Source organism: Fukomys damarensis, unplaced genomic scaffold (assembly GCF_012274545.1).
Source record: "Fukomys damarensis isolate Sample0158 unplaced genomic scaffold, DMR_v1.0_HiC HiC_scaffold_4, whole genome shotgun sequence".
NCBI classification, from domain to species: domain Eukaryota; kingdom Metazoa; phylum Chordata; class Mammalia; order Rodentia; family Bathyergidae; genus Fukomys; species Fukomys damarensis.
The window spans coordinates 7,035,022-7,054,057 of record NW_022900916.1 but is presented as its reverse complement, the minus strand read 5'-3'; the positions used below and the strand labels follow the sequence as shown (position 1 = coordinate 7,054,057).

The 19,036-nt window shown below is 44.6% G+C and overlaps 1 protein-coding gene and 1 pseudogene across 1 annotated transcript in view; one reads left to right on the top strand and one right to left on the bottom strand.

Moving 5' to 3' along the window:
• Nucleotides 1-19,036, bottom strand: part of Magi2 (membrane associated guanylate kinase, WW and PDZ domain containing 2) — a 439,692-nt gene that overhangs the window by 50,867 nt on the left and 369,789 nt on the right. Inside the window, exons 15-18 of the mRNA XM_033756513.1 lie at nucleotides 12,349-12,534; nucleotides 10,384-10,558; nucleotides 5,971-6,190; nucleotides 4,611-4,754 (exon numbers count right to left, since the gene is read on the bottom strand). Of these exons, the coding sequence (XP_033612404.1) occupies nucleotides 4,611-4,754; nucleotides 5,971-6,190; nucleotides 10,384-10,558; nucleotides 12,349-12,534 (725 nt within the window). The remainder of the gene's footprint in view (nucleotides 1-4,610; nucleotides 4,755-5,970; nucleotides 6,191-10,383; nucleotides 10,559-12,348; nucleotides 12,535-19,036) is intronic.
• LOC117284212 lies at nucleotides 4,254-4,350 on the top strand (annotated as a pseudogene).

The following is a 19,036-nucleotide window of genomic DNA, read 5'->3' as shown; positions in this document are numbered from 1 at the left end:
ATATATATATATATATGATACCTCCTGATACATTTCTTCAACTTTCCCAACAACTCTAAAAAGTATATAGTGTTATTCCTATGCTTTAGGAAACTGAAGATCAGCAAAGTGAAAATATGCTTCTAATTTCAAGTTTGCTATTTTGGAGATTAAGAGCAGAGCTGAGGGTCTGGAAAATGCAAAATAGTAATATTTTTGGTAAACCTTGAAATACATTTATTTAGTTAATTTTGTGTTTGTGATATAAGGGATTCTAGAACGTTAAACAGACACCCAGCAGATCTTCTGAAAATGAGTTTCTCACATCCTCCCCTGCATTGTGGCTTTGGCTTGTAAATTTGACTCTCAAAGGGAGCCAATTCCCACCACTTTCTCACTGAGGTTTGCTGTTGCTGCATCCTTGCACTTTGAGAAAACTCTTAGACCTTGTACAGTGGAACCTCGAGTTACAACGGGCCTGACTATGAACAAGTTGGGTTAATTAGGTTAGTGGAAGATTCATCTGCCTCTTTTTATCTACAGTGTGCACCCAGGTAAACATCCAGATTCAGCTGTATTGACTTACAACTGACTTGAGTTACAACCAGCCCTTGGTAACCAATTGAGTTTGTAAGTCAAGGATTCATTCTACTTAGAATTTTTGCTTGATCTGACACTCACCATCAAGCAGAAATAATTTATTTCACACACACACACACACACACACACACACACAAAATGCTTTGGAAGAGAAGAAAATAAAAACTTTGGTGGGAACATTTGTTATCCTTCCTGAAAGGCAAGCCCTAATTTGCTAAAATAATTCTTGCCTTCAGCACCCAGGTACCAGAGTGAAAGAAAAGCCATCAAGCCAGAGTGAGAACAATCAGCTGGGACCTGACTCACATGTGATCCACAAAAGAGCATAGGCAGGAAGCTCACTGGCATTTTTCTTGGATAACACTCAGATGCCAAAGGACAGTCTTACAGATGATCCGTTCCACAGGTTCTCAGGCTCCCCAGAAAGAGCAGGAGGTCCTGCCTTCCACACTGGTGGCCCTCTCCGCATTACCCCAAGGTTCACTGTGTTCTTGGCAAAGCCCTGCCCCACCATTTCTTATAACCAGACCCACATACATGACCCAGGAAAAGCCTCAAGCTCATAGGCTAACATCGGGGACACCGGCAAAGTGTTCAAGGGTGGTTTGTTTATATCCCCAATGTAACAGCACAGTAATTCATTTATCGTTACTCAAAATAATTTTTCAGAATCACCCGGCTCCTTGGTAGTAATTCTGACTTGAACAGTTCTACTGCACTGGATTTAATCTTAGGTCGATTACTTTTAGATCTTTACCTGGCTTTTCCCTACTAATCTTAATCATGAGAAAGAAAAAAATATTCAAGCCTTCTATTATTACCGGGCCTAGGCCTCAGCCCCAACTGCAGCCTTTGTGTGCTTAGTGTTGCAGGGATTGAGCCGCGGAGAATGAATCATGCGAACAAAGAGAAATACCCCTGAGTATTTCACAGCCAGGAAGAACTTGGTGCTTGTTTCTCTTCCTGAGCTAGTTTTTAATGTTAGTCCATGAATATCTAGCACACCTAAGTGTCTCGGGAGTCCTGGAAATCCACACACCAAGCCATAAAACCTGTGGGTAAGCAGCTGCCTTAGAAAGTATCTTTTACAGATATCAGTTCTGTAAGTATCTGACACCAACAGGATCAAGGGAGAACCGTACAATAAGATGAGAAATGGTCTCTATTGTTATTGCAAATTTTCTGACTTGGTAGCCTGTTATCCAGTTTATGCATTACTTTAAGGTAACCAAACCATTAAGTCACACAAATATGGACAGTCCTGGTCCTTGCCGAGGAAACGTAAATATTACCTGTGAATTCTTGTTAATTTTTGATAAGCACAAAGAAGGCAGAAAAGACTGGCTTTAAATGATCAAGTATGATAAACATAAAGATAAAATCTGTTTCTCACAACAGAGAGACATTTCTAGGTAAATGGAGGCACCGCGACACCATACTCTCAAGTGAAATAAACCGGACACACATTTAAACATTGCTTTGGTTCTCTGGTGTGAGAAACCAACAGGTTAAATAAGGACCAAAATGTATAACAGATATTGTGAAATGGGAAGAAAATGTTCAAGTGGGAAGGGGAACTAAGGGTGTGAGGAGGAAGGGAAAAGAGAAAAGAATAGAAGCAAAAAATGGAAACAAAGCTTTTGTAAATGAGGAGAAGGGTTGAAAGAGGGCATGGGAAAAAAGCAGCAGCACAATGTATCACGTATAGGTACAAATTCCCTACGATGAACATTACCGTTATGTATGTCTAAAATGTAGCAATAAAATTAATTTAAAAATAAGATATGAATTATGTACTGTGATCAAAGAACAATTGTTGATCTTTAACTTTACAGATCCAAAGTACTGTCTAGTTTTGAGAGCAGAATTATGAGCCCTGTCCAGCTTGCATTATGAATTCTCTCCTTCCACTGACATTGTTGCAAAGTTCTCTACTGGAGCCGTAAGAATAGAAAGCATGAGTGTGAAATTCCCCAGCGACTTGAATATCAACCGTAATCCATAAATAGCAGAAAAACATCTTCCATCTTTCCTGCCAAGCTCCTTGGTCTTGTCTTAAAGATCAGATAAACATCAACCAGTGAAATCTGATTCATACAGTTTCTGTGACTCTCAAGTGGCTCATTCTTTGGGGGGAATTAAATGCCATATATTTTAGTCCAAGGTAAAGTTTTCCATTTTTTTCTGGTACCAGGAATCGAACTCATGACCTTGTGCTTGCCAGGCAGGTGCAGTGCAACTGAGCTAAATCTCCAGCTGTCATAACCCATGTTACCTACAAGTGCCCAAAATAGTTCCTTTCAGGTAGCTTGTACACATAAAGAATGGACTGCTTTATAAGAATGGTATGAAAAACGATGAAATATTGTCCATTTTAATAATCTTTGACCGGCGTGAAAAATACCATTTTCTGAAACTCAAATAGAAGACTCATTTTTATTACCGGCCAGAAAATAAGCATCATTCATAAAATGGAGCACCTGCCTGCAGAATTGTAAACCTATGTTTCTGTGGCCTTAGGGACTCTGGCAAATACCTGGAACAGTGAGGAAACCTCCCCAGGTGTGGGTTTAGGGAGGATTACATGCACATCCTACTTGTGCCACACCTGTGTCACGACCGTGGCCCCTTGCTGGCGGTCCTCCGGCTTCGGCTGGCACCAGCCTCACTTGGAGGGGTCCTTAAAACAGCCTGGTTTAGCTCAGGCATCTCTGCAGGGCCAGGGAATCTGCATTTCCCAGGGACTGCCGATGCCCCAGGCCATGCTGAGAAGCGCTGCTCTGGCTTAAATTCTATTTCAAAGAGCAATCTTTCTATACAAGGGTTCTTCTCTACTTAGGTGTCTTTGCCTTGGCTGTACTGGGTATGGTACTGTGTATATGGAGCAGATCTGTTGTTAAAGTGTAGCCAGTGTTTGGAGTCCACGGAGGACACCTTTGAGGCCCATGGGGCACCCTTCTGCAGGGCTTTCTTTCCACTCCTAGGCTTAGTGCTGTGTTGTCTTCACCTGCGCTGCAGAGGTTAATTTTATTTTACTCACTCCCTCGGGAACTGGCATTGCAGCACGTTAAGAAAGTGCCCTTCCACCTTAGGAAGGCTGCAGCACCAAGGAGACAAGTGGAGGCCTCTTCCAAGCTCACATCTAGATGGTCAGAGGACAGAGTGGGACAGGGCAGGGCCCCCAGTCTCAGAGGGGCTTGCCCAGACTCCCAGCTGTCAGAGGATTGCGAGGAGAGGAGGAGAGAGCAGGCACGGCTTGCACTCTTTCTTCTTCTGCACTGTGGCTGACTCTTGGGCTTGGGAGCGAGAATGGTGGAAAGGGTAGGCTGGGAAGTAGAAATAACAGCTCAGTCGCCTACGAACAATAGGTGGGAGATGCTTGGTGCAGGCATCTGAAATTCCAGATGGCCAAAGACAGCTTTTCTGTCACCTTACAGAGCCAGGAGGGAGGGCAAGAATGGGTCCTAGATTTCATTCATAATAAACGAACCTGCATTATGGGCTTACTGGTTGCCATTTGAGGAAGAGAGAGAGACACGAAGCAACTATGACATTACTACTAAAACCAAAAGACCAGTCGATACAAAAGAAGTGTTTCCAAGGAAACATAGGCCTCCCAAAGAAAAACAGGGGGAAAGTGTGAAATGAAAATAAATTTCAAAATATTCAATCTCAAGGCTATACTTTCAGGGATCATTTCTATAGTTGGTGACTAGAGAAGTTTCTAAAAAATATTCATTCTCAGTAGAAAAGGAATCATCCAACCACAGAAAAAAGTCACAGAGCCAAGTCTGCATTTCAAGCTCTTTCATGCATTTCTTTACTCTGTGTTTTCTTTAGTTTGCTCCTTAAAAATAATAATTTTAACTTTATCAATCAGAAGATCATCAGCAGAAAAAGGAGACACTTTCAAAAGAGTGTTTGGACAAACCTTTAAAGAACTGGGTCCTGGGATGGAAAGAAAGCCTGGGTAGCCACTTCAGGCGGGGTTTCCGCTCAGAACTGGACATCTGCACACAGACTGCTCTTACCCTCATTCTCCCATTCCTGACTGCCGGCCCGTCTTCTGCCAACCTCAGCACGTACAGATCCATTTTGTATTCCCTTCCTCCACGAATGCTGAATCCAAAGCCTTTGGCTCCTTTCTCCATGTCCACCGTGAAATAATCAAAATCCTTTAGGGTTGGGGAGAAAGTGGAATAAACCGTCATTTAGGGTTACAGAAGCTACTAAGGCCCCCTTCTCTGGTCTCTCTCCCCCTCAGAGTTACCATGTGCCACGTGGGTGACGCTGTGGCTCCTAAGTTTCTGATTCAGTACTTTGGAAAATGTATTGGTGTGTGGAGGTTGTGTGTGTGTGTGTGAAAATTACACAGCTTGCTCAAAAGAAATGTGAAATTTAATGGGATCCGAGTGTCTCAGCTGCTTGTTGATGGGGGTCTTACTGAATATCAAGCTGATGTATACAAATCAATTTCTTTTTTTTTCTGAAAATGCAGTATGTCTACATTTTCCTCCTCTCTGTTCTTAGACTCTTTGGGGACAGAGATGAGTTTTAGTTCATAATATAACAGTGTAATGTGATAGCGTGGAAATTGTACTTAAGCTGGATCTTGGTATCTGGTTTTCTGGCAGTGAATATTTACTAGATATTAAGCTCTGGTATAAAAGACTTTTATAACTTGTATCCTCCCTTTGGCCTGTAGCAAGACCATCTCTTTAGGAAGCTGAAGCTCAGAGAGGTTGAGGAAGGTACCATAGGTGCCTCCAACAGCAACGAATACGGCTGGACCTTGGCTGTGTGCCCAGCACCCAATGGTTGAGCGCTATAGGCCCAGCTTTTCCTCTGCATGGAGGCCAGAGGCTTGGTCTTCACCAGAGCGGGCAGGAGAGGGCCATGGAAATGTCAGAGACCTAAAGACATCCACTGCTGGCAAGTGTCACCACACCTTCTGTGTTAGTGGTACTCTGAGGTCCCGGGTAAGAGCTATTTCTTTTCTCTTGTTTGGTGTTGGATGTGGAATCCAGGGCCTTGTGCCTGCTAAGCAAGCTCTCTATCACTGAGCCACAACCCTACCCCTGTCAGAGCATTTTGCACACTTCGATAAGGCAATGCCCTGGGAGTTGGCTGCTTAATACCAGCATGGATCAGTTCGTCGCATGCCTCCCCGCTGCTGCCGATGGGCAGGTGGAGAGTTGGGTGGATGGTTGGGCTGTTCTGCGCTATTCCGAAATAGTTATTTATCCAGGGCAGTCTGGGGTGCAGGCATTATCGGACCAAGTAGGCGCAGTGCTGCGGCTCTCTACCCCACAGTGTCCTTTTCTGCCTCTCTCCTCTTTCATCCCTTGCCCTCCGCAAAGGCTCGCCTGGCCCTCGGAGCTGGGCAGGTACCTGGGGCTGCCTGTAGTCCGGCAGAGGGTACTGCCTGGTGTCGGGGGAGTGCTGCCTGTAGTCCAGCAGGGGAGGCTGCCGGTAGTCCAGGGGTGGGGGCTGTGGGTAGTCCCCTCCCGGGGGCTGCCTGTAGTCCAGCGGGGGCTGCCTGTAGTCCGTGAAGGGAGGCTGTCGGATGTCCGGTTTCACGTCTTGTCTTGCCTTTACTTCGGACCTGTAACTACATAAATGGAAAGTGGGGTTGCTTTGGCTTCTCGGCTTCCAAGGAGACCAGACCGACCCCGCGATCTCCGGGCATGGCCAGCCGCAAGAGCCACGGGGCCGCTCCTACTCGTGATCTTGCTGCACTTTTAGGATTATGAGAAGATTAAGTAATAAGTATTACTTAAACATCTTTGACAAAGCCATATTGTGTACTTTCAGTTTGGCTCTTAGAGAAATCAAGGTAAAATCAAGATAAAACTATGGTTCAACTAGAATCTTATGGAAAAGGACTCACGGGCAGCCCTCTTTCACTTTGGCTATTTGCAGATCTAACTATACATTCCACAGTATTAACCTGTCCTAAAACAGTAAACCGATCGTCTCCACCCATTTCTCTCTTGGTGTCTCCTTCTCTCTCTCTTTCTCTCTCTCTCTCTCTCACACACACTAGTTGGCAGATCATTCATTACTCTGTGAGAACATGATCAAAATGATCTCTAAATACCTTAAAACTACATAATTAAAGATTATCTTAAATTGCCAAGCCGAATCTTTTTGAATATCATTATGGACTATAAATCAAGTAGAAAGACACTGGACCATTGGTAAAATTCAAAACATGTTGCACAGAAGTTTAAATACCAGCTATCAGCATGAGTATCCGGTGCTACTGAGATCACAAGGTGGAAGGGAAGGCAAAAACGTTTATGTACAACGTCTTTAATCTCTTTAGACATTAGTTACTAAAAATCTCAGAGATCAGATCAGTGTAGTACTCTTTTATAAATCCAAAGTTCTTTCAGCGAGGGGTTTTCCTAGTTCACAGAGGGGGCTAAAAGGGCCAACACTTGCCATTGTGAGATCAGTATTTACTTAAACTGAAAAGGCATCATCACAGTGCAGAGGTCTTTTAAATCCAAACGCCTTTGCCTGTTGCCATGACAATGGGATACCACGAGATACCCAGGAATGTGGGTAGATTAAAAAATATGTTTTGTGCAATAACAGCGTCATCTCAGATTAATATAGAAGGTGTGAGGAATTGAGAAAATATTTAGCACCAAGGAAAATCTCAAATGTCTTAGGAAAAAATGTTCACAAGTAGAATTTCTATGTTTAAGATTAGCTGCTTTCTTTACTGCTTCATAATCTCACTGATGCTGATTAGTATAAAATATTTTTCAAAACACTTGCCTGAAGCATTGGTACAAGTATAATCTAATATTTGATGAGGACACATTGAAAATACAGGACAGTGGGTGTGCTTATCTGGAGTTCTTGGAAGGGAGTTAGTAATGTAGTTATTTTAATCAACCCTTCGAATAGGTCTTATTTGTTACCTAACCGTGCAGAGGGGAGACATTCCTATTGGGGGTTACATAATTTGGGCTTTGCTTTATTCCTCAGTAGTCCACTCCCCTCCGAAGAGTGCGTGCTGAGACCAGAATTGTTTAAATATTCTTTGAATAAGAAACTTAGCTATGCAAATGCAAGCATTAAACAAAAGGAATTGAGCCAGGTGGCATCTGTCAGTATGTGTTGGTTCCTTTCCAGAAATAGCTTGCACGGTGCTTTTGATGTCACACTATTTTGAGTTTGAGCAGTCACTTTATTTTCGCAATCTATGTGGTATTGGTATGAAATATCCATTTTGTGCTCTGTTTCCAACCAGATGTGTCACAGGCTATGACAAAAGAGGGTGAAATGCAAGAATCTCCCTGAAGACACCAATGATTAGGAACAAGAACAGTTGAAACTTGCCACAGCTGTCATCCAGTATGGCATCTTTGTCCTAATCAGTGACGTGTGTCAGGATTGTAAATTGGACTGTATCTTGGAGAGCTCTTCAGGAAGGAAAAGGTAGTGTGTTATGAGTGTCACTGACTTTTAAGTAAATGATACAATGGCTAGGCTTATATTGCTTTGAATAAGCGAAGCACTTTATGGAAGACTCAAGATTATTAAAAACACACTCGTTGAAGTCTCTTAACTTATGAAAGAAGGTCATCAGTATGACTCTTTGCAGCTATTAACTGCATTACCATGGAGGCTTAGGGGTGGCAAAGCAGACTGCTCATGGTAAGTTCTATCAAGTTGTCATGGTATGAAAAAGTTTCAGGACCAAGAAGCATTGCCTACGTGAGATTCTAGACCCTGCGGCCCATCGAGGATTTGCTTCCAGCCATGGGCATCCAGGATTCAAGGTCTGTGAAAGAAGTCAATTTCCAATCCCCTTCCTGTGTCCTGGCTACACTTTGAGTCATAGTGAAATACGAATTGCCCTTGCTTGGGAAGGTTCATTCTGCTATCTATACCAGGTTGCAATACATTCCATAATGGCTTCTTTTAAAACAGTCAGTAAACGCCTCTTCTCGAATAGTATTTTACTTATGCTCATTTTAAAATTGTTTTGTGTTTCCCAAGCACATGCTAAAGAGATGTTAACAGACCGAGAAATGGGAAGAAAGGCACTGTGTGTCATGGGAAGTTAATGCAAGAGTAAGTAAGACAGGGGAAAATATTGCCCATTCTAATGCATGAGCTAGAAACTTGTGAGAAGACTGTCATTTCCGTCTGCCCGACTGCACAAGGGAACTGGCTCAATCTGATGTGTAGGTGGCCATTCTTTGTATAAATGCTCTTGGCACACTGGCTGTCTCGACAACCCTAACCTGATCCAGAATTAGAATGCAACTTAATCCACAGTAGGAAAATCAAGAAGAGGAGCTGGTAGCTGGCTCAGGATCTGCCGGGCTCTGAAGTCCTCCCTGTTGGACACAGGATGGACTTTGGGGAAACGTGGTGCCATCTGTCCAGAAAACAGGGAAAACAGATACATCTGGGCTTCTTACCCAGGCACCCAGGACTTCCCCTTTTCATGGCTCGCAGATTCTCACCTCTGCACATTTGCTTTACGGGGTGTTTCTCTTCCCTGGCATATATTAGAAACATGAGCAGCTGAGGACAACCAGCTGTGTACTTTTTCCTGAAAGCACCCAAGTAGAAGTTTGGCAGTGGGGCCCAGGAAAAGGCTCTGTTCTGTGACGGTGTGATGAGCCCAGAGAGCTGTGGGAATCAGAAACAGAGTCTGGGTCACCTTCTCCAACCCAGGAGGTGGACAGGGAGCAGGTGTTCAGTAAACACGGGGACACAGGCAAGTCTGGGGAGAGAGGTGTGTCCTCAGAGATGTGGCAGGAGTGGGCCTGCTTTTCTTCTGCTGGAAGCAGAAACAGCACACTGAGACATGCCTGCAATGGAACCGCCCAGCCCAGGCTTCGGTCACACACGAGTCACAATAAGAAGGCAGTGCCGTTTGTATACGACATGCTCTTCTCCTAAGTTCAGTGTGCCTGGTCACAGTGGTTTACAATGCCCGTGTATAGGGACTGGAAGACCCTCGCCAGACTGCTGCTAGGAGGCTGCGACCCGCACAGGAGCAGTGTGAGCACCTAGCGATGCCTGCACTGCCTTCTCATCTTCCTCCATCCACCTCATGGGCTGGTGGGACTCTGCAGCCACCCCCTCACTGCTGCCCGCTCCGCCCTGCCCAGCCTCCTGCCTGGTCTCCTGGGGCAGACAGCGAAATCTTGAAAAGCAAATTCCGTGATGTCAGTCAACAGTTTGACAAAGACTTTGCAAATAGGGATGGGTGAAGGGGGTGAGGGGAGGGGAGGGATATGGGGGAAGATAAGAACCAAGACCTGTCATGTAAAGGTTTAAGATCTCAATGATAAATGTAACTATACTGTTTGTTTGCTTTAAATGTACCAATAAACTTAACGGAAGAAAAAAAAAATCAACAGCCAAGGAAACCACAGAAACTTTGCAAACACATGGACATTAAAAAACAAAAAACAAGAAAAAAAAAACCCAAAAAACTGCACAAGTGACCCTACGCTCGTGGATTCCCCCTGCCCTTGCCCTCTGCCACCTGACCTGGGCCTTCTTTCCTCCTTCCTGGTTCCTGCTTCCTGTCCCCATAGCAGGCGCTCTTACTCTTGATTAGCTCACTTGTCGCCGTGCTCCCTCCCTCCAGGAAAGGTTCTCTTGCTGCGCAGGACAGACATTTGGTGACCTTCACTACACACTCCGCATCACACAGGGGCTCACACCGTCATCTCTTTGTATCAAAACCACTCTCCCTGCCGGCATCCTGTTTTCTCCCCACCTCCCTTGTCTCTCCCAAGCAGAAAAAGTGGGAAACAGTACCTATTTTCATGTCCTTGCAGCTGAAGTGGCTGAGGAGGCGGAGGCTGGGTGACGGGGCTGCTAGGGGTGGCCAGGCTGGGCTGGGCCAGAGGGCTCTGCTGGGCCACTGGGCTGTGCTGCTGGGCCATGGGGCTCTGCTTCTCGGAGCTGGGGGCCGAGGCGGGGCTGTTGAGCTCTGTGGTGGGAACCAAAGCAGCAGATGAGGTCAGAGGCAGCCGGCAGTGGTGACTCTGCCTTCTCCCATGATGCAACCCTTTTGGCCATTTCTGCTCGGTTTCACACAGCAGGTTAAACTTACCAAGTCCTAAACCCATCCTGGAACGAGTATCTGTTAATGACAAATGCTACCCAGCAAGGTGAAATAGTCTCATGTCATTTCCTCAGAAGAGAAGATCACCAAAAATAAAAATGAAAAAGCAAACAGATAACCCAACCAACACGAAACAAAAACACCAGCCAACCGATCAAACAAACAAGAAATTCTGCTAAAACTTGGAAAAATAACTCAAGTCCTAAAACACACTCTATTTTCCCAGCATTGTTTGCTCTGAGAAAATGTGGTTGCCACCACGTTTTGACTGCAATGAGGCATCTTAACAGTCTTCCATAGCCCGGGTAAAGAAATAACTGTAAAATGGTAAGTGGTTTTACAACTTTATCCTCAGTCCCTTTTAGGAATATTGCCCAATAATCCTGGTTCTCCACAAAGGGAAAAAACTTTGGACCCATGAAGACTCACAAAGCTGTTTTTTCTCTTGTTTTTCCCCCCAAACTGCTTCTTGGCTTTTCCCCCTCTAATGCCACCAAATTCACAACTGAAATTATCTTTGCATGTTGGGCTAAGGGCAGGAAACGCATTTCATAGTGAGGCGATGAGAAGCCAACTGGATTTTCAGTAAGCAGTGTGCTTACAATTTATTTTCACTGAATATTTTATGCACATCGGTGTCTGCAGATAACAGGTTAAAAAATACCCGTGGTCACTGCATTCTCTCACTGGGTGACAAAAAGGAGGTAATCTACTAGCCTGCAGTTATAACACACCCTTCCCTCTTTTCTCACTGCCCCGATATTTGACATTCCTCTGCACTTTGATTAGGGTTTCTGGGCATTCTTGCCGTCACGGCCCAGATAAGTCCTGCCCTGGCTCTGTCCTGGGCACAGGGGCTCTTAGCAGCAGCTGTGACCTCCACTGACTGACGACAGGTATTTCCTCACCCCAACCACAACAGTCAGAAACATCTCCGGGCATCGCAAGTTCACCCAGGCTGGGTACTACTGCTTCACACTTAACATCAGGTGCTGTTTAGCCATTTGGTGACTACACGTTGTCAGAAAAACCCTGACATGGAATGGGGAAGTGGCTGGGTCAGATGGTGCCAAGGTAGGCACGGCCATCAGCCTCTGCTTGGGGCAGGTTGCCTCCCTTTCTGGGGAGGCTGGAAACGGAACCCTTTCACACCACTAATGCGTCCGCAATTACAGACCAGGAAGGAACAAGTGTGTGTAGAATGGCAACGTGTGTGGGTCAGTGCTCAGAACTGGGCCCCTGAAGGTGTGACCGGGTCCGGATGTCCCTACTGTCAGCCTCAACGGGGAGACCTTGGGCAGAGGAACTCAGCAGGCTGGGTGGGGGTGACACATTCCTATCAGATGTCACGTTACTTCAGAACAGAACTTCTTCAAGCTTTTCAAAATCACACTTTGAGGAATCCTCCAGAGACTGTTAACATGCACAGGCTTCTTCCTTTTCTTTGCAGGTTTGTAACTCTATCTGCTCTGTTGAATGAGCTCTGGATTAACAGAGCCCTAAAAGCAGTAGTCCCAAGCCTGGGGAATGATCAGATCACTTGGTGGCTGGAATTCGCACCACCAGTGAGCAGAGGGCCTCAGCTCCACTGACAACTCCCTGGCGACCCCGTGGCTGTGTCCGCGTCTCCCTGCAAGGCCACCTCAGGCACTCACCCTCCTGAGGAATGATGCGCAGGGTGACACTAAGACCTGCGTCCTTGATGAGCTTCACGATGTCAGCGTGAGGCATGCTGATGATAGACTGGCCGTTCACGGCTAAGATCCGGTCTCCCACTTTTAGTTTTGCACAGCGATCTGCAGGACTCCCATCAATGATGCGTCCGATTTTATGGGGTACAGCTAAAAAAACCCCAACAGAAATAAGTGTCAGGGACATCACCAATGCACGTTCTATCTTTCAGTCCCAGCCCAAAGGAAACAAAGTAGTGTCAGGACTCCTTCCCTGGTCAGTGGATTTGCCTCTTGAAATCCTAACCATTGCTATCGGCTGAGGTCCTGTGCATGCTACCGAGGCCAGCGTCCCTAAATCTCAGTACTTTGAGGGATGGGCCAACTACAAACAGGAAGGCCAGAGCTTCTCTAACCTTGGAACACACCAGTCGCCCAAGGGTTAAATGTGCAGCTACGCAGGGCCTCACCCCAGATCATCTACTCCAGATGTCTAGGCAAGAGTTGAGGGCCCCCGGTTCCGAAGAAGGTTCTGGGGGTCCCAGCACATTAGAGCATCTGAGAACCACGGCCAGAACCCTGAGTTCAAAGAGCTTCTACTCCAGAGACAACACTGCGGTTTCAGAAAGATAAAATAAGTGCCAGGAATTTACTGTGTATTCCTCTCTGTTTCACTGAAAAGAGGAAAAAAAGGAAAGGAAGAAGTATGTGCTAATTGGTAGAAGCCACTGGGGGAGGAAGTTACAGCCATTTCCCACTCAAGCCTCAGCGTAGAGGAGGATATGCTTTCGGTCTCACCTCGTCTTTCTGCCCGACTCTACCATGTGGCCTTAAGAACTTGCTAATGTCTGATACATAACGGACTTTACCAAATCGGAGAAGAGGAAAAAAAGGAAAGGAAGAAGTATGTGCTAATTGGTAGAAGCCACTGGGGGAGGAAGTTACAGCCATTTCCCACTCAAGCCTCAGCGTAGAGGAGGATATGCTTTCGGTCTCACCTCGTCTTTCTGCCCGACTCTACCATGTGGCCTTAAGAACTTGCTAATGTCTGATACATAACGGACTTTACCAAATCGGAGAAGCCACGGACCTAAACACACACCTTTGTTTTAAATACTACGAGAAAAAAAAAATGTACAACTCTGCCACTTAAATGATACTCCACTGACTGTTGGACTCACTCCACTCCAACTCCTGAGATATTAAAATACAAAAAATTTGAACACTGATGTAACATGACTCTAAAACAATGGACATTAAAAAAAGTATTTATTTACATGTGTAGGAAGAGCCAGATACCTGGGAACTTAGATTTCCTTGTCAGGTTGACTTCTGTCCAAGGCACACAGCTGGGTCCCTGACAAGGGTACTGTTTCTGGGGTTGGATAGCAAGAGTACAGTGTCCCTGCAAATTCTCTCAAGGAGCTTACAGTCTGGAGATCTGTTCCCTTCCTTTTTCCCTTCAACACAGCCAGCCCCGGACAGGCAGTCACCTGCCAATGGCTGTGATGATGACCCTGTGGAGTCTGGTACCGATTTAATCTGCAGAGCAAGGGAAAGATACCACCCACCATTCATGTGCTCCAAGGGTCTCTACTCTCTGAACTCTCAACTTTTTTTATCTCTTACAGTAAAAAGCAGAACATTGGTTCACAACCATGATAAGGAAGGACAGTTAGTGGGTTAATTAACCAGTACTTTGTTTCCTCTTCTACTGTGAAATTTTCTACCTGAAAATTTTCTACCTCTTAAACATTTCTGACATCACTACGGATGTGTATGTGTGTGCATTTGTGTACAGGTAGCAACTCAGTTTGTTTCCATGTGGGATAAGCCCGTAATGCTTCTAAAACTGAAGGAACACTGCTTGTTTTAGGACCACACAGCACTATCACATAAGCATCAGACAAGAAAACAGCTTTGTTTAGGAAAGGCAGATAGGTTTGGGGGATTAGATCAACACTGGATGAGGCCAAGTGTCCTTTTCTGATTTCCCACAAAAAATATTTTAGGTCTTTGTAGGAAAATACTAACTTGTTAGCAAGAATTGGTTACTCAAAGGGAAATCGACATAGCACACAGGTCCCTTAATTATCTGCTATCATATAAGTTTTCTCCTTCCTATGGTTTAAAGTTATACCAGTGTGAACTGTGCTCAATATTCTGTTCATATTAAAATATATAATACAACCCTCCACAGATCATACAAGGTCCCTGACATTATCAAAGTTTTTGGTCTGGGAAATGAAGGTACACAGTGGATAGCAATTCACGGGCAAACAGGGCTGAGAGCCCAGCACATAGACTGCAGATCCAGCACCACCGCCTCTCTGGACTTTTTCGTCTCTGATTTCCAAAGTGCCACCCGCTTTGTGAGCACCAGGTGCTTTCATTTGGGACTGCAGCTACCTCCAAGCCAGGAGGAACCAGACCACTCCACCAGTGGTTCTGATCCACCAGTGGTTCTGACGGAGGAGGGGAGTCTGTGAAGAGCAGAAAGGAAACCTGGAGAGTCTTCATACTGTGTTTAGCAAATCTTAGTGCTGCTTCTTTGCTTAAAGTAATTAGGTATTAGGAACCCTGGCACTTGAGATGAAAATTTAAAATATACTTTGAATCACAGGTGACATTTGAATGGCTTACTGTTTTGATTCATTCATGCCTCTGATCTCTTGCATTACTGGGGATCATTTGGAATATACAGGACATAACACCCCACATGTTTCAACAGACTACATACACACACACACACACACACGGACACACAATACACAAAACTGTATGCTCACCAACAATAAAAAGATAATAAGCTACGGTTTGTTAGTTTTCAGGCATTGCTCCAGGCACTTATTTTGAATCCTTACAGCAGTATTGTGAGGTAGCTGTAAAAAAATGATCACCTTTATTTTCCTGTTAAGAAAACAAGAGACAGAGCCAGCATGTTCACACTTGCCTTAGCTTCATACCTCGGGGTCACTCTTTTTCCTGAAATGTGGAAGGATGAGAGCAGTCTGAACTCCGAGGAGCAGGGAAGGGACCTGGCCCAGGGACAGTCCGGGCAAGCATGCTGCTCTAGATTCTGGGTTGAGCCCCACTGCAACAGTTATTTGCTCATCATCGTAACTCTGAGTTCCAAGCCACTGTAACTTTCTTAGAGTAGTTAGAACAAAAGTTAAAAGAATAAAAACCAAACCAAGAGAATGAAAATGAGAATAAATGCTTGGGGTAATCCCATGGAACGACTGAGATGAGAAGCTTACATAAAATATAAATGGACACACAGTTTAAAAATGCCTTCACTACAACTGTTTTCCATGGGTGTTTACAGTAAGAGAACCCCGCTTGAAGCTCCTGGCAGCCTAAGCAGCCTCACTTCCTCCTTCCCATCATCCCCTACACCGGAAGCTACTTTCCGTGTTGATGGACTGCAAACTTGTGACAGGGGGTGCGCCCACGGGGGAGTCTCTCTGGGTACAAGACACTGTTCCATTTGCGGAGTGATCCGCTCTACAGAGCTCATGACCCAAGCACTTTCTACGCAATGCTAATGGAATTACACAGCAAGGAAGAGGCCCCGACCTTAGTTTCTATTATTGGGATGAATGGTGCTCATTAATTCTCTGGGAATTGATGACCAAGGTAACTGCCAGAGCCGAGTCTTTGGATCAGTCTTCTTGACGCAGTGTACTTAGAATACACAGATATTTGGGAAAAGTCACAATAAGTCATCTGGCTTTGGACAGACTGACATTTGGGAAAGGGAAAATATGTCACTAGTTAGAAATGTTAATTGAAAAAAGTCACAATTTATGGAAAAAGCAATCCATCTTTTTTATTTCACTATTAATTTAATGTGGGTAAAACACCACATTAACATTGTAATATGTTTTATATTTTTCTATAGGGAACTGACTCTTCTGGCATTGAACTTGCTTGAGCAGGAAATCAGATGGATGCTGGCAAGTGAGTTCTGAAGGCCTGGCTTCCCGGGGTCTCAAGCTACACTGCTACAGGAAACAGTAACACTCCCCTGCTTTGCTGCTGGGTTCTCTTCCTTCTGGGATGACATAATGAACACCCAGGCTCCTCAGCTCCTGGTCAAAGTGGACTGATGCAGTCTCTGGACTCTTGAGTTCTACCTGAGCTCAAGACCCATAAAGAGAACAAGAGGGCTCTTCTTGCTTTGATGATGAATTTGTAGTGAAATCTTGAGGGAAGGGATTATTAGATTCCCCTCTGTTCCCTCTCTCCCTCTTCCTCTATTATTTATGTGTATTTCATTTCAGAGGAAGAAAAGCTTGTGATTCATGTTTACATTTAATTATCTCCTTGTTAAGAGATCCGACAGAAAATGGCCTTATAGGTAGAGGAAACCATTGGATGGGGAAAGTGGATTTTGCATCAATCACATCAAACTTGCAAGACAGAAGTTTCTGAAATGAATGTGACACATACGAAAAGCACTTCAAAGGCAATCAGTAGCACACACTCATTAGTTCACAATCCCATCAATTTGTGAAGGTTAAACAACATGTCATTAGCTTAGAGGCAGAGGAAATTAGTTTGGGTTTAGAATTTGTGACCTGACATGAAAGAAATGTTTTTGCTTTTTTAAAATTAGATAATTCCAGTTGTTTTTCTTCAATAATCTGTGGAAATTATTTACTGTCTACTTTTAAAATTGTGGGTTGAAGCAGGAAGATCAGTCAGTCAACCTATCAATCAAAACAGATCGATGTAGCATCTTCTCAGGAACAGGTAGTGTGCTTGGCTCACCAGGGAAGACAATAACAGAAGCAACACATGGGGTTTGCCCTCAATAAACTGGCAGTCAGGCTATAGCGACCAGGGATAAGCACACAAAATTATTTTAAACAAAACACAAATGGCAAGTCCATGGGAAAGGCTGCTGGTGACAAGAGTAGAGAGGAGGGGTGACTTCCTGGGTTTATTCATGGACTCAGAGTGTGGTAAGGAAAATAAAAGTCAGTCTGGGCAGGAGGGACCACAGCGCCCCTTGCCAAGTGGCAGCTCATTTAGGGAACAACGCAGGATGGGAAGGGGGTATCTATCAAATCTGGGAAGGGAGGAGTAAAGACAGAAGCTTGGCAGGCTGGGGCCCTGCCACTGCCCTCTCTGAATTCCCTGACATGCCTTCAGTGCTGCTGCTAGGGGGACAGACAGACTTCCCAGAGCTCCCTCTCTCTGGTATACGGTGATGGCTTGATCTGCCTTTCTATCCTCAGAAACCTGAGGAATATGAGAAACTCGTATTCATTTTGCTTGCTTCCATCTTTCCTGCCCAGAGGGCCTGATGCAGTGTATTCTGTGTGGTTAAACCCATTCAGCTAGATGCTGGCCTGTCCGGAGTGTGACAGTGTCCTCTGAAAGAGGTTTTATTTGGTCATCAGGGGGTGAAGATGTGGAGAAAAAACATGTGTTTTGTATTTTAAAATTTTGGATGGTAAAGAACGAGCGGGCTGCATGACTTGTTTTCTTTTAGAAGTCTGTGAAATTTAGCTTTCCAAAAATGAAAACGTCTTCCCTAAAATTCATAGCCTATTTGCAAAACCCCAAATGGAGCAGCTGGCATTTTAAGGACTGTATATTCAAAAAGTGCACTTTCCCCCCAGCACCCATGAGTCCTCCTCCTGTGGTTGAACAGTTCAGTTACCGTGCAGTCGGTAACAAGCAGATGGTCAAATGGGAGTAGGGGAAGAGGGCCCACCACGGGCCATTTAGGAACCCAGAGGAATCATGTTTCTAAGGGTAAATTGGCTCATACAGACAAGAGTAACTACGTGGCTACAGAGGAAGAAACATCCTTCTGACATTAACCACTTACACTTTTATTTTGCACCAATAAATACATCTGGATCACTAAATACTGAGAACAAATTGGTAATTGAAAGAAATCTCATTGCACTGGAATTGTAATTAGCAGTGACTGGACTGTTTCCGCCCTGGAACTTAAGGCTGAATTACAGTGCTTTTGTTGTTTGGAAAGATTTGATGGGCCTGGGGACAGAGCTGACTTTGTGGGTAAGCAACTGTGTATCCGTACAGGTTTCTACATGCAATAAAATCCAGCAGAGACTTCACGGTCTGAGCTCACCATCTTCACACTCTTAAATTTTGAGCAAGGACTTTGCATTTTCAATTTTTACTGGGTCCTGAAAATTATGTAATTAATTCTACATGCATATGTTCATAATGTGTTTCTTTATTGTGTCACCCCATTGTTTTCAGAGTTAGCATGGGATATGTAAATGAGAATATGGTATAGTTACCAAGAAAACTCTCCAAAAGGTGGGTTGTGAGAAAAGAGCAAAACAAATCCTTTACTCTTCTAGCTACATTTTTTATTCCTAAGCATGGCACTAGAAAAGGTAGGCCAAATAATTTCTGTGGAGTATATTCCTGTTTTTTTTTTTCTTTTTTGGCGGTACTAGGGATTGAACCCAGGGCCTTTTCATTGAGCTATACCAGTTTTTTATTTTCCATTCTGAGAAAAGGTCTTGCTAAGCTTCCAAGTCTTGAACCTACAGTCACACTGGCCCAGGTTCCCACACTACAGGTGTGTGCCACCATGCTCTGTGAAGTATATTCTTAAACACCTTTGAATCTAGGAGTACAGTTCCGTGGTGGAGCATGTGCTTAGTATACGTGCATC